At 39.0% G+C, this 16210-nt stretch overlaps 1 protein-coding gene across 6 annotated transcripts in view; it reads right to left on the bottom strand.

The window, feature by feature from the left end:
* Positions 1 to 15388, bottom strand: part of CLUL1 (clusterin like 1) — a 48172-nt gene extending 32784 nt beyond the window's left edge. For 3 of the 6 annotated variants that reach the window (XR_004957112.1, XM_036245488.1, XM_036245490.1), the window contains exons 1-4: positions 15296 to 15364; positions 13949 to 14067; positions 12647 to 12795; positions 937 to 1104 (exon numbers count right to left, since the gene is read on the bottom strand). Coding sequence is in view for 5 of the 6 variants with exons in the window: in XM_036245488.1 (XP_036101381.1) it covers positions 937 to 1104; positions 12647 to 12795; positions 13949 to 14054 (423 nt within the window). In the remaining variant the exon portion in view is untranslated. Of the gene's footprint in view, positions 1 to 936; positions 1105 to 12646; positions 12796 to 13948; positions 14068 to 15295 lie in introns of all 6 variants that reach the window. The other 3 variants (XM_036245489.1, XM_036245491.1, XM_036245492.1) reach the window with 3 other exon arrangements.
* Between the last annotated feature and the right edge of the window lie 822 nt (positions 15389 to 16210).

The following is a 16210-nucleotide window of genomic DNA, read 5'->3' on the forward strand; positions in this document are numbered from 1 at the left end:
GTGGGACAGAACTCATCCTATTCAGGTCACCTCCCTCTGTGATTCCCTCTGCCAAATAGCCAAAGGGGACAAAAAAGAAAACATGCCGGTCCTATTAGACATGCATGGATAGGCCTACAGGGGGCATGAGTCTGTGTGTGCGCGCGCACATGTATATGTGTGCTGCCAGAGAGGGCAAGCCCATTGAAGAAGAGATTCAGGAGGCAGAGAATGTCTTCAAATGTTTGGCCTCCAGGGAAAAAAGTTAAAGGAGGTTGAAATCAGAGACCATAATACTATTATTCAGAATGCAATTCAGCAAATATTTATTGGATATCTATAATGCTTCAATGAAGATAAATGAGATATAGTCCCTGCCTTTAAAGAGCTTACAATCTAGTGGGAATGTGTTCACAAATAATGAATACAAGCCAGCCCTGGCCAGTTTGGCTCAACAGAGCATCGGCCCATGGACCAAACAGTTGTGAGTTCCATTCCAGGCAAGGGTATGTACCTTGGTTGCGGTTCTGTCCCCATCCCTGGCCAGAGTCGTGCAGGAAGCAATCAATGTGTCTCTTTCACATCAATGTTTCTCTCTCTCCCTCTCTCCCTCCCTCCCACACTGTCAGAAAATAAATGAAAAAATATCCTCAACTGAGGATTTAAAAAAATAAAAATAAAATAAAAATAAATACAAGGCAGAAAGCATCAGAGTATTTCTAAGAGATACATACAGTGTCATTAAAGGGAGGGACAAATACTGAATGGCTATTCTAATTTATAAATTATATATACCAGCCAAATCAGAGCTAAGCATGAATGTTAGATTCTAGATTGCAAAAGGCCAATATCAGATCAGGCATCTTTATTCTAAATATTAATATAAATTAATCAGAAAAATAAGCTAAAGTTGGTACCTTAAAAACTTTGAAATCTTAAGCTCTCTTATTCCCTTACCATATTTTCTGTAGAGGACCGACTAGGTTGGCAGGTTGTATAAAGTCTCATGCAGTCACTTTCCAGGCAAGACTTGCATTCATCCCAGGAATCTGTCAGAGACTCCTGGCATCGCCTTTCTTCCTCTTCCAGATGTTCTTGAACTTCATTCATAAGTTTCAGGGCTTCCTAATTAAGAAATAGAAACAAACATCCTATTTGCATTTTATAACTCTATGTATACCTTAGTTTATCTCATTCTTTAAAATAGGGATATTCTAAACTACTTATTCATTCCTCCTTCAGGTCTCAAGTAACTGACAGATCTACCCCAAAGAAAGCTTTCTCTTTGATTAAGAAAAAAGCACTTACTGATTCCTGTTGAAGACTGTGAAAATCTTATTCATCTGTTCATTTATTCATTCACTAGATATTCATTGAGTGCTTGCTATGGGACAGGACAGACATTACTAGATGTGGGTGAACCAACAAGGAAGACACAATCCCTACTCTGGGGAACGACTGTAATTAACCTATTTACTTATTTGTCTTTACTTCTAATCCTTGAGGGATGTAGAAAGTAATTTTAAGGCTTAGAAAGCTGACACATTAATTTATTTACGTTATGCTTCCTTGAATTTTTGTATGTTTTAATATCGAAAGAAAGTTCAATTCTTGCATATCAAATCAAATCTTCCTATTGATAATTCTAGTTGCCAAGATGCTTGCTGTACGCTGAGCATCTTCATTCTTATTTACCATATTCCAAGCACTCCCCCTTGTGGTGACTTGCTGTATTTGGCCAGGTACCACTGTGGGGTAAGGAGCCCAGCAGAAGTGACATTGTCCCTAAGAACCTCAGCCCTTGAGCTCCTTGAGCTCCTCTCAGGCTGGCACCCCGTCTAGACCCCTGACCTCCCTACAAGTGTGGACTTCTGAAGACAGGCTCCCTCCATGCCCGAGATGTAGTTCAGGGGAATTACAGGGTATAATTGACTCACCCATTGCAAGACAACCTCAGAGCTAATGGCCACTCCCTTAAGTGAAAGCTGCACGAGGAAGCAGTTTCCGTACTTAAAACCAATTAAGTGTGTGTCTTCACCTAGTGAAAAAAATAACTGACCCTTTTCTGGCATATCAAACCCCAAAAAACACCTGGGCACTGACAATCGTCTGCATCTCCTTTGCTGGGCTCGCATTGTTCAGCTGCCAGTGCAGAATCCTGAGGCTGAGCCAGGTGGCATTTGCTGTGTCCCACATAAAAAACTGGCAGGGCCCCAGCCTACTCAATGTACCTTGTGACCCAGACAGGATTTCCTTGTCTCCTTGGGCTTTGTAGAACAGTTCTGGAACCCTACATCTTCTCAAGAAAGGTTGCCTTATCTTGGCAGGCAACAATACCACCCACATTTTCTCAAGTCCCAGTTTTTTTGTTTTTTATCCTCACCTGAGGACTTTTTTTTTTTTTTTTTTCATTTATCTTCAGATAGAATGGGAGGGAGAGAGAGAGAGAGAGAGAGAGAGAGAGAAACATTGACAGGAGAAAGACACATCGAGTGGTCGCCACCCACACAACCCCAACCAGGGCAGGGACAAACCGCAACTGAAGTACATGCCCCCAGCGGGAACCATACCCAAGGCTCTCCAGTCCACCGGCCGACCCTACAACCGCTGAGCCAAACCGGCCAGGGCTCAAGTTCCAGTTTTAAATATTCTGCTCATGGTCATCAAAACCTAAATCCCAATATTTCTAATTCCAAACTACACTCACTGTGTACCCTTGGGCAAATAAGAATAAAAATAGGATCTACCTCTTAAGGTTTTGTATTAAGCGAGATAAGCAAGCAAGGCATCTAGCAAGTTATTTGTAGTATTTCCTGATGTTCTTCCACTAGCCCCCAAGAGCATAACAAAAAACCATTACCAAATCACATGTCCCAAGTTTTGTTAGTGAAATGTTGACATGGAGGAAGTAGATCTCTAGTTTAAGAATACCCTGCACATTCCTTCTATTTCCCCCCTAAATGTCTCACCCACTGATAGAGTCCATATCAATTCTTGTGGTTTACAGCTTATCAAAGTCCCATATAAACCTGGAGTGGGGGGAAATTACTTTAAGTCACTCTAGGGTTTTTCCAGTTTAGTAAGTTTCCAATGCTCTCATTACATGTTAATAGGAAGGGACTGAGGAGGGGGCCTCAATGATGCTGGGTCAGCTGAGGATGGGTGGTGCTCTGTACTGGGAGACTGGGGGCAGCAACCCTATATTTGCCAATTCATCGTTTGTCTAAAGTATCCCCTAGTCTAGGTTCAAAGTAATTTTAGGGAGACTTAAGGTTAAACAGGTTTTTCTTTTTAAAAATTAACTTTTTAATTGAGTGTCCAGATCTTAAGAGTGTGATTCAATGAATTTTTATACAATAAGTAGGATTTTAAGAAAAATTAAAATTCGATGAGTCCTAGGATTCTTTAGGGCCAGAACTGAAACCAACACTTGCTTATTTGACCCACCCCTAAATGAAACATTCTTTTCATAGCACTACACCCTCGGCTTGCCTGGAGGCTGGGGAAAGGAAGAAAAACAGAAAGTCACTGGGTCCCACAGACAAAGCACCAGCTGACCATCTCCCCGGTCATTCATGACAGTGTTGAATTAACCTGTTCATTAACAACTCGTGCCTCAGTTTCCTTATCTATAAATGAAAGAATGGTTTACTCAGGTGTTGGAAGGATCACATGTGATAATGTTTTATAAACGGCCTGGGAATGATATCTGGTGTCATTAGTGCCAGTGGCCAGGCTCACAAGCCCACCAGGGAAGAATGCAGCTCAAGAAGCTTCCACATGTTCCTCGTGAAAAGTTTTTTTTAATTTTCTAAAAATCTTTTGATTGCTGCCAAAAGGAAGGCGGGCTTTCAGCTGCTGGTCAGGCAATCTCCTTTCCTTGCTACGGACCCTGCAGGATGCAGGGTGTAGATGTGGCCAAAACATCAAGCAGTGTGGTGACAGGCTGACCACATGTTTGTGGTCAGCCTGTCACACAATTCTGCTCCAACTGCTTACTGGACACCCAGAGGCCACAGTGCTCGGAAGTGAAGACAATTCCAGCAGCTATCTGAAACTCGGTGGCCTCCAACTTTAAAGGTATATGACGGAAATATTAGAACTTCTATTTGTATTTTTAAATTTAAAAATTGACTCTGGGGAGGAAAACAGGAAGTTGTTTAATGGGTATAGAGTTTCAGTTTTGCAAGATGGAAAGAATTCTGGAGATTGGTTGCCCAATCCTGTGAACGTACTTAAAACTACTGAACTGTACATTTAAAAGTAATTAAGAGCCCTGGCCAGTTTGGCTCAGTGGTTAGAGCGTCGGCCTGCGGTCCGGAGAGACCCGGGTTCGGTTCCCGCTAAGGTCATGTACTTCGGTTGCAGTTTGTCCCCGGCCTTGGTTGGTCGTGCGGGTGGCAGCCACTCGATGTGTCCCTTCACGTCGATGTTTCTCTCTCTCTCTCCCTTCCTCTCTCTCCCTCCCACTCTATCTGTACAAAAAATGGAAAAATATCCTCGGGTGAGGATAAAAAATAAATAAAATAAAATAAAATAAAAGTAATTAAGATGGTAAATTTTATATTATGTGTATTTTACCCCAATTTTAAAATTATTTAATGAGAACAACATTTAAAAGTAATTCACTCTCAATGTTAAAATTTAAAATATTTTCCTATCTCTGTTTGTTAAAGTTTTGATTTCCTCTTTGATTTAAATTATTGGAAAACAATATTTTAACATTTTTCAATTGTTTGAGTATTATGTTAATGGTTAATGCTTTAAACTATGAGCCATGCAATGTCCATAATTTAGAAATGTATTAGCAGCCTGGCTGGTGTGGCTCAGTGGATTGAGCATCATCTCATGCACTGAGAGGTCCCAGCTGGATTCAAGGTCAGGAAACATGCCTGGGTTTTGGGCTTGATCCCCAGTAGGGGGCGTGCAGGAGGGAGCCAATCGGTGTTTCTCACATCGATGTTTCTATCTCTCTCTCATTTTCTGTCTCTCTAAAAAAATAAATTAAAAAAAAAAAAGAAATGTATTAGCTTTTATAATTGTAACATGTGAATAACTTTTGGCATCTTTCATGGACATTTGAATTTAATGTGTATTCTCTATTGGTAAGATACATAGTTTGAACCACAGCTGTCAGGTAAAAGTAACTGAATTAAAAAAAAAATGATAGGCTGATGTACTATTTCATATACACTGGTGCTCTATTGTGGTGCTTATGTCAGCCATTGCATGAGGCCGACGGTGTGAGAGGACCCTGGGGAAGGGAGGCCTCACATTCCAGAAGCACTGACACTGGCTTCCTCTCTGTCCACTTGCAGCCAATTGCAATGAATCGTATTTCTGGGGATTCAGTGAAAAGATAGTTTTTATTGACTAGTTTTAACTAAACTAGCCCTCACTGAGTAAATAGGAGGCCAACCCCCTCCCCCAGCAGATTATGAATAATTTTAGTTCAGAAAAACAAGAAGCAAATAGCAGAGCTGACACTTCTTTGTTCTGAGCTCTTTATTGGCCAAGTGACAGTAAGAATATGATGATCTAATCAGATCTGGCAAATGGACTAATTCAAAATATCTAGATTATTAAACAATTTTTTTAAATTAATTTTAGAGAGAGAGGAAGGGAGAGGGAGAGAGAGAAACATCGATTGGCTGCCTCCTGCATGCCTCCCACTGGGGATTTGGCTCACGACCAGGGCATATGCCCTGACTAGGAATCAAATGATGACCTACTGGTGCATGGGTCGACACTCAACCACTGAGCCACACCAGCTGGGCTATCTAGATTATTTTTATTTTATTTTATTTTTTTATTTAATTAATTAATTAATTTTTGTTACAGATGTTTCTCCTTTTTCCGCCACTGATTTCCCATCTTTCTTTCTTATAGTTGCACAGTACTCCATTGTGTATATGTACCACTGCTTTTTTATCCATTCGTCTACTGATGGACACTTGGGCTGTTTCCAGATCTTAGCTATTACAAATAGTGCTGCTATGAAAATGGGGGTACATATATTCTTTCTGATTGGTGTTTCAGGCTTCTAAGGGTATATTCCTAGAAGTGGGATCACTGGGTCAAATGGAAGTTCAATTTTTAATTTTTTGAGGTAACACCATATTGTTTTCCATAGTGGCTGCACCAGTCTGCATTCCCACCAGCAGTGTACTAGAGTCCCCTTTTCTCCACACCCTCGCCAACACTTGTTGTTTGATAATTTGTTGATGGCGGCCATTCTGACAGGTGTGAGATGATACTTCACTGTTGTTTTAATTGGCATCTCTCTGATGATTAGTGATGTTGAGCATTTCTTTATATGTCTCTTAACCATTTGTATGTCCTGTTTGGAGAGGTGTCTATTCAGTTCCTCTGCCCAATTTTTAATTGGGTTCTTTGTTTTCCTTTTGTTGAGCTGTATGAGCACTCTATATATTTTGGAAATTAACCCCTAATCTGATATATCATTGGCAATTATGCTCTCCCAGACAGTGGGTAGCCTTTCCATCTTCATGATTGTATCTTTTGCTGTGCAGAAGCTTTTGAGTTTGATGTAGTCCCATGTGTTCATTTTCTCCTTTGTTTCTGTTGCCTTAGGTGAGGTGTCAGTGAAAATTCTGCTGCATATGATGTCTGAAATTTTGTTGCCTACAGTTTCTTCTAGGATTTTTATGGATTCAAGAGTCACATTTAAGTCTTTTATCCATTGTGAGTTTATTCTTGTGTATGGTGTAAGTTCATGGTCTAGTTTTACATTTTTGCATGTAGCTGTCCAATTTTCCCAACACCATTTATTAAAGAGGCTGTCTTTACTCCACTGTACGCTCTTGCCCCCTTTGTCAAATATTAATTGAGCATATTGCCTTGGGTTCATTTCTGGGTTCTCTGTTCTGTTCCACTGGTCTATGTGCCTGTTCTTGTGCCAGTACCAGGCTGTTTTGATTACAGTGGCTTTGTGGTATAACCTGAAATCTAGTAATGTGATCTCTCCTACTTTGTTCTTCTTTTTCAAGATTGCTGTAACTATTCGAGGCCTTTTTTGGTTCCATATGAACTTTTGAAGTATTTGTTCTAGTTCTGTGAAGTATGTCGTTGGTATTTTGATGGGGATTGCATTGAATCTATAGATTGCTTTGAGTAGTATGGACATTTTAATGATTTTAATTCTTCCAATTCATGAACAAGGTATGTGCTTCCACTTTTTTATATCTTCCTCTATTTCTTTTCTTTTCATCCTTACCCGAGGATATTTTTCTATTTTTTGTACAGATAGAGTGGGAGGGAGAGAGAGGAAGAGAGAGAGAGAGAGAGAGAGAGAGAGAGAGAGAGAGAGAGAGAGAAACATCGATGTGAAAGGCCATCGAGTGGCTGCCACCCGCACGACCAACCAGGGCCTGGGACAAACTGCAACCGAGGTACATGCCCTTAGCGGGAACCGAACCCGGTCTCTCCCGACCGCAGGCCAACGCTCTAACCGCTGAGCCAAACCGGCCAGGGCTATTTCTTTTTTCAATGACCTGTAGTTTTCTGCAAATAGGTCCTTTATGTCTTTGGTTAAGTTTATTCCTAGGTATCTTAATTTTTTTGCTGCAATGGTAAATGGGATTGTTTTCTTAGTTTCTCTTTCTGTTTGTTATACATCATTGGTGTAGAAGAATGCCATCGATTTCTTGACGTTAATTTTGTATCCTGATACTTTGCCAAATTCATTTATTAAGTCTAGTAAATTTTTGATGGAGTCTTTGGGGTTTTCTACGTATAGTATCATGTCATCTGCGAATAATGATAGTTTCACTTCCTCCTTTCCAATTTGAATCCCTTTTATTTTTTCTTCCTGCCTGATTGCTGTGGCTAAGACTTCCAGTACTATGTTAAATAAGATTGGTGAAAGTGGGCATCCCTGTCTTGTTCCTGTTCTTAAGGAAAATGCTTTTAGTTTCTGCCCATTGAGTATGATGTTGGCTGTAGGTCTTTCATATATGGCCTTTATTATGTTGAGATATGATCCCTCTATTCCCACACTGCTGAGCGTTTTTATCAGAAATGGATGCTGAATTTTGTTGAATGCTTTATCAGCATCTATTGATATGATCATGTGGTTTTTATTCTTCATTTATTTTATATGGTGTATCACATTTATTGATTTGTGAATATTGTACCAGCCTTGCATCCCTGGGGTGAATCCCACTCGGTCATGGTCAATAATTTTTTTGATGTGTTGCTGGATTTGATTTGCTAGTATTTTGTTCAGGATTTTGGCATCTAGGTTCATCAGGGATATTGGCCTGTAGTTTTCTTTCTTTGTAATGTATTTTTCTGGTTTTGGAATTAGAATTATGCTGGCCTCATAGAACGAGTTTGGAAGTCTTCCTTCTTCTTGTATTTTTTGAAATAGTTTGAGGAGAATGGGTGTTAGTTCTTTTTTGAATGTTCGGTAAAACTCCCTCATGAAGCCATCCGGGCCTGGGCTTTTGTTTGCTGGGAGAGTCTTGAATACATCTTCAATTTTCTTAGTTGGTTTGTTCAAATTTTCTATCTCTTCCCGGTCCAGTTTTGGGAGACTATGTGTTTCTAGAAATTTTTCCATTTTGCTTAGATTGTCGAATTTGTTGCCATATCATTTTTCATAGTAGTTGTTAATGATCTTCTGTATTTCTGTGGTATCAGTTGTTACTTCTACTCTTTCATTTCTGATTTTGTTCATTTGGGTTCTCTCTCTTTGTTTCTTGGTGAGTCTAGCTAAGGGTCCATCAATCTTGTTTATCTTTTTGAAAAACCAGCTCTTTGTTTCATTGATCCTTTGAATTGTTTTTTTGGTCTCTATGTTATTTATTTCTGCTCTGATCCTTACTATTTCCTTCCTTCTACTTGCTCTGGGGTTTTCTTTTTGTTTGCTTTCTAGTTCTTTAAGTTTGAGGTTAGGTAGTCTATTAGAGATTTTTCTTCTTTTTTGAGGTAGGCCTGTAGTGCTATGAACTTCCCTCTCAGAAGTGCTTTCACTCTATCCCATAGGTTTTGTGTTGTGTGTTCCTTTTCATTGGATTTCAGGAAGTTTTTAATTTCCTCCTTGATCTCCTCATTGACTCATTCATTGTTTAATAACATGCTATTTAGCTTCCATGTGTTCAAATGTCTTTGCATGTTCTTGTTGCAATTGATTTCTAGTTTCATGCCATTGTGATCTGAGAAGATGCTTGATATGATTTCAGTCTTCTTGAACTTGTCAAAACTTAGTTTGTGTCCTAACATGTGGTCTATCTTTGAGAATATCCCATGTGCACCTGGGAATGTGAATTCTGTAGTTTTGGGGTGTAATTCTCTGTAGATATCTATTAAATTCATTTGGTCTAGTGCTTCATTTAGAGTCTCTGTTTCCTTGCTAATTTTTTGTCTAGAGGATCTATCCAGTGATGTCAGCAGGGTTTTGAAGTCCCCTGCTATAATTGTATTGCTATTGATTTCTTCTTTGAAGTCTTCCAGAAGATTTTTAATATATTTTGGTGCTCCTATATTGGGTGCATATATGTTTATCAAGGTTATATCTTGCTGTTGGATAGATCCTTTCAATGTTATGTAGTGGCCTTCTTTGTCTCTAGTTATGGCCTTCATTTTGAAATCTATTTTATCAGATATGAGTATTGCTACCCCAGCTTTTTTTTTCCTTTCTGTTTGCTTGGAAGATTTTTTTCCATCCGTTCACTTTCAACCTATGTGAGTCTTTTGTTGAGAGGTGGGTCTCTTATAAACAACATATAGATGAGTCATGCTTCCTTATCCAATCAGCTACTCTGTATCTTTTATTCGGAGCATTCAATCCATTTACATTTAAGGTGATTATTAATATTTAGTTATTTATTGCCATTTTTGTTTAGTGTGGTTATATTTTTCTACCTATTTCTCCTGGTAAATACAGCAGTCCTTTTAACATTTCTTGCAGTGCTGGTTTGGTGCTAATATATTCCCTTAGCCTTTTTTTGGGTCTGGGAAGCTCTTTATTTTACTTTCTATTTTGAATGATAGCCTTGCTGGGTAGAGCAGTCCTGGATTCAGATCCTTGTTTTTCATGACCTTCATTACCTCATGCCATTCCCTTCTGGCCTGTAGTGTTTCTTGTGAGAAGTCAGCTGAGAGCCTTATGGGGTTTCCTTTGTAGGTAACCTGTTGCTTTTCTCTTGCTGCTTTTAGGATTCTCTCTTTGTTTTTAATATTTAGCATTTTGATTACTATGTGTCTTGGTGTGGGCCTGTTTGGCTTCTTCTTACTTGGGGCTCTCTCTGCCTCTTGAACTTCAATGCCTTCTTCCTTCACCAAATTAGGAAAGTTTGCTGTCACTATTTCTTCAAATATATTCTCTAACCCTTGCTAATTTTCTTCTTCTTCGGGGACTCCTATGATGCGAATGTTATTTCGTTTCCAGTTGTCCCACAGTTCTCTGAAGCTGTCTTCCTGTTTTTTAACGTTTTTTTCCGTTTGGTTTTCTGATTGGTTGATTTTTTTCTACCCTGTCTTCTATTTCACTGATCCGGTCCTCAGCTTCTTCTACTCTGCTATTTAGACCTTCCAATGTGTTCTTTATTTCTGATTTGTCATTCTTCATTTCTTCTTGGTGATTTTAATTTCCAACTGGTTGATTTTCAACATTTCTATATCTTTACTCATGTCCTTACACATGCTGTTGAGCTCCCCCAAGATCATGGCTCTGAATTCTAGTTCTGTTAACTTGCTTAACTGCACCTCATTTATCTGCACCTTCAGCAGAGGTCTCTTGTTCTTTCATTTGGCTTTTGTTTCTGTGTTTCACCATTTTGGCTATCACAGTGGGCTTTGGAGCCTGCCAAATTTTCCCTGTGAGTATTGGTATTCTGCTGTTTGTGGCTCCTTCTTCTGGGTTTGGATGAGCCAGGGAGGATCTACGTTACACACCACTGTCAAGTTTTACTTTTCTGGTTAATGTTGCTAGCCCAGGGAATGGTACAGTTATTCTCTAGCTTTTTGCCTGGAGGCTATCAGTAGTGGTTACCTGAAGAACCTTGGCTTCTCAGTTGAATGAAAAACTCCCTCATATGCTCAGTATAACAGGATTTCCCGAGGGTGGGGCAGATGCTGGTGTTAATAGGCCTCAATTAGCATTTCAATGGCCACCTGGGCCCTGGCCGGTTTGGCTCAGAGGTTGGAGCGTCAGCCTGCGGTCCTGAGAGACCTGGGTTCGGTTCCCTCTAAGGGCATGTGCCTCAGTTGCAGTTTGTCCCCGGCCCTGGTCCTCTGGTCAGTCAGTCGTGTGGGTGGCAGCCACTCGATGTGTTTCTTTCGCATCGATGTTTCTCTCTCTCTCTCTCTCTCTTCCTCTCTCTCCCTCCCACTCTACCTGAACAAAAAATGGAAAAATGTCCTCAGGTGAGGATAAAAAAAAATAAAAAAATAAATGGCCACCTGGTGGGGTTGAATCTCCTGGGGAGGGGCCGCTGCCTCTCCTCAGGGCCCTGGGAAGGAGTAAGATGACCACAGTCCCGTGTGGCTGCAACTCAGCAAATGCTCTGAGCACCCTTCAAATCCTGAATTTCCCCACTCAGTTCCAGTCCAGTCTGCCTTTCCTCTGCCAGAGTTCAAGGTAAGTGGCTGCTGCTATTTTAGCCTCTGTCCTGGATCTGTGCTGTGGAGCTGCTTGGGAGTTTAACCCGAGGGCGCCACTCACAGCCAAGGCCGCTGCCAGACCGTGGGTTCCCAGCCCCCTACTCGCGTCTCCACAAGCCTACCAGGATTGAGTCAGTGTCCCTGGTTATGTGGTCCTCCAAGCTGCTTTTCTGTTGCCTTTTCCTGACGATTGTCTTTATTTTTGTTGTAATCCCAGTTTGGTCCTGGGAGATGGTCTGTGTAGCTTCCATTCACTCTGCAGCCATTTTGGAATCTATCTAGATTATTTTAAATATGAACTTAACATCTGCCCTAGCTAACCAAAAACCTTATCCTAAGTGTATTTTGTGCCTTGAGCTACTATTGATAGTAAGTCATGTTTTTAATTTATAAGTACATTAATATACATATGTTTAGGAGGCTAACAAATATTGTAGTCATAAGTATAGGAGATCAAAAAACTTTGTAGACTACTGATCTAGCCAAAAATTCCCCGCACACTTCTGACTCAGTATCCTAACTCAGAAGGAACTAAGGATAAAGCATTTTTAAGAAAGCAGCATTCAAAGATGAATCCCTCAAATTTCTGGACTTGGAGCCCTGCAAAGGCCTATTCTATAAGGAATATGTTCTTGGAAGAAATTAAAAATTTCCTTCAAACTTTTCCTTTAATAAGGGCTGACCTCCAAAATATCTATTACTAGGGAAAATAAGTAATTCATTAATTACCCTTATTTTTTATTTTATTTTTTTAAATAAATTTTCTTTTTAATCTTCGCCCAAGGATATTTCCCATTGATTTTCAGATAGAGTGGGAGAGAGGGAGAGAGAGAGAAACATCAAACCCAACCAGTGCTGGGGTTTGAATTGCAACCGAGGTACATGCCCTTGACTAGAATCAAACTCAAGACTCTTCGGTTCATGGGCCGACACTCTAACTGCTGAGCCAAACCCTCCAGGGCTCATTAATTACCCTTATAAGTGCAATATTTATAGTCTAGATATGTTTAAGAACAGATATTATTTTCAATTACTGTACCTGTTTTTCTTCTCTGCATTTCTTGAGGGTTTTCATTATATGAGTATGTTCCTCCTCTCTCCTTTTCATCATGATTTTCATCTGTTTCATACCAATCAGAGCCTTCTTCACTTCTTCATCAACATCTATCTCCCCAGCCTCAGAAAATCCTAAAAGATATGTTGCAGTTTTTTGTTTTGAGATCTGATCAGATTATAATGTATCTGAATCTGCATCGAAATGCAATGAATTCACCATTTGTGTGTGTGTGTGTGTCTCCTAAATAGAGGCTTAATTGTTCTTTTATAGCATCAAACTCTGAAAGCAGATCATAATAAATTAGCTGTCAGCTGCCACATGGACCCAGCTGCCACATGGATAATACCTTCTGTTCCTCACTGCTGAGCTCCTAGACAAGTCAGAGTTAATTTAACCTCATTCTTGCCATTTTCCTTGCGGCCTGTTTTCATTTATCCATTTTTTTTTTCTTTCACTTAAAGCTCAAGTGTGTTTGTATTATAGAAAATTTGAAAGTTTCTTCACAATTTATATTAAATACCCAACTGGGAACTTCAAACCCAGTAAACCACTTCCCTTTCTCTCAGCTTCAATTATCTTCCCAGGAGGCATCAAACCTAGAAAGTATCACATATAGTGCCAGATTCTTTAATAACCTACTGAACATCTCTTGCACACCTTTAATAACCCTTTAGTGAGTATAAATTCCTTGTCATTCTCTCCACAATAGCTAATGTGGCTTCCTATAGAGCTATTCTTGCCTTCAAATTTAACTATAGATATCTCCCAAAAAAGCATTTAACTAACTTATTTTTCTAAGTGTTAAGTACCCAAAACATTTATTATCAAGCAAAAGTCAGAAGTTAATGGGCACAGACCAACCAGATTCAATGTCATTATAATCCATTCTCTCTCTATCTCAAGAATAACTGCACAGATTACTTTAATTGTTTAAATTTTTCAAATGCTAGAAAAGAATTTCACTGTTCATTAAAACTGTGCTTAGAGGACACCAAACATCTGGATGATACCAAGAAATGCAGTAAAAAAGTTGGCAAGTTTTATCTCTGTGATAGCAAACATCTGGATATAGGAATGTTCTCAGATACTCAATTGGAATTTTCTATTTTTATCCAGATGTTTGGCGTCACATCTACTTGGTCTAAGTGCCCAGAGAATGTCTCACTGAGAAACCAGAGGGCCGTAAGGAACACAGTTATCTCTCCACCGTAAATCACTGTAAGTGCCAGCAGGACATGCAAACATGCACACAGGACAAGGCACAGATAAAGAAACTAAACACACCCTTCAGGTTTTCATGGATTGCAGTTTTGTCCTTCCAAGTAGGTGCACAGTGACAGTCTTTCAACCAGAGCAGATACACAATAAACACCAAGAGTGGCAGCTTCATGTTCCCGCTGTTACTGCAAAGGAAAAATAAACCTGCATCAAATGCCTGCCATTAGGTTAGTTTCTGTTGGCATCAATTGAAAACACATGGTGACTCAAAGCATTTTTCGGTCAATTTTTCTTTATGACTTTAGACAATTCATTAGCCTGAGACATAGGAAAGCTAGAATACAAAAAAAAAAAAAAAAAAAAAAGGCAACCCAAGTCTCTAGTTTGTTTACATTTTTTATGACAGTTAAATAAGATCATCATCCAAAGTACTTAAAATTTAAGGTAACAGATAGTATGGCTCACAACCCCATAGAATCCAAATTTCATTTTATTTCCTTGTCAACAGTAAACATTCCCAAACACAGACTTGGTTAATATATCAGAGGGATTTCCCCCCTACAATTTTGAATCCTCAAGTGAGTTTCACCTAGATGGTTAAATACTTTTTCTTCCCGACATTTCTTTTTTTATGGAAGCAAAGCAGCCTCACACATTTTTTTATACTTATAAAAACCATCAATATATATAAATAGTTCACAATTAAATGGTTTTCTTCTCACATAATAAATTTCCTTTTAGGTTTAATTTCATATACATTAATTATAAACATTTAAAATGCAAATGTTTAGAACTTCACAAAGGAAAGTTAAATAAATTAAAACAACTGTATGCTTTAACAAAGTTAAATCCATAAAATGTTAGATTATCTTAGCTCTTCCCAAAGGGAATATTTATCTACTTTGTGTATATTTGCTATTTTGGAAAAAGAAACAAAAAACAATACCTTCCATTATTTAAACAACATTTGGAATTTTAATCAACATTTTGGCATGTCTTTTTGTTGTTGTTAATCCTCATCCAAGGATATCTTTTCACTGATTTTTAGATAGAGTGTAAGGGAAGGAGGGAGAGAGAGAGAGAGAGAGAGAGAGAGAGAGAGAGAGATCAATGTGAGAGAGACACATCGATATGTTGCCTCCCACACGACCCCAAGCTGGCCAGGGATTGAACCTGCAACCCCGGTATGTGCCTTTGACTGGGAATCAAATTGGTGACCCTTCAGTCCCTGGGCCCACACTCTAACCACTGAGCTAAACTGGCCAGGCCTGTTTTTTCAATATAATAATAAAATAACATTAGTACTAATAGTTACAAAGTTATCACATTTTACATGCATATACATTTATTACTTTAACTCTTCTCTTTCTATTATGACCCTATTTAGTAAATGGAACTTTTAAATATACTTACTACTAACTTTGCAGTATTTTTCCAGTGAGGTTACCACCAGCTCCTGGAAGGACCTTCACTTTTCTCTGATTAAATTTTCATCGGTGTCAGGGATTTAGCCTTGTTCTAATAATTTGATGACACATACCTTAATCCTATTAACCAGACAGTTTGAGATTAAGAGTATTTAAAGGTTTAAAATTTGGTAGGATTTAGAAAGAAACGCTAGAGGGCGGGCTATGCACATGATCAGGTAAAATGACCTCGAGTTATTTTATTTCACACAAATGTTTTGATAGGATTCATTAAAGCCTTAAACATATTTTTTTTACTTAAAATTTATGATATGTATATTCCAATATATACAAACAAATTAATTTTATCGGAAGTATAAGCAACAATATGAAAGAGAATTTACTGTTAGATAAGACACTTTGAAGATTATTTACATAGTTGTTTGGTATTTTTTGACTATATGCAAATACATTTTAACTACATAAAGTGATGAAATTTGGCACATAAAAATGCAATAGATGAGTATTTCAGGCTCACTACAATTTTGTAATTGATTAGCTGAACTGATAGTGTGGCCCCTTAGTAATTCATTTAAAAACAACTTAGTTGCCCTGGCTAGTTTGGCTCAGCGGTTAGAGCGTCGGCCTGCGGTCCGGAGAGACCCGGGTTCGGTTCCCGCTAAGGGCATGTACCTCGGTTGCAGTTTGTCCCCGGCCCTGGTTGGTCGTGCGGGTGGCAGCCACTCGATGTGTCCCTTCACGTCGATGTTTCTCTCTCTCTCTCCCTTCCTCTCTCTCCCTCCCGCTCTATCTGTACAAAAAATGGAAAAATATCCTCGGGTGAGGATGAAAAATAAAAAAATAAAATAAAAAAAAAATTAAAAACAACTTAGTTAGTCACCATAGCCAGGTCTAGAACCTA

This window comes from Molossus molossus, unplaced genomic scaffold, assembly GCF_014108415.1.
Source record: "Molossus molossus isolate mMolMol1 unplaced genomic scaffold, mMolMol1.p scaffold_m16_p_6, whole genome shotgun sequence".
NCBI lineage: Eukaryota > Metazoa > Chordata > Mammalia > Chiroptera > Molossidae > Molossus > Molossus molossus.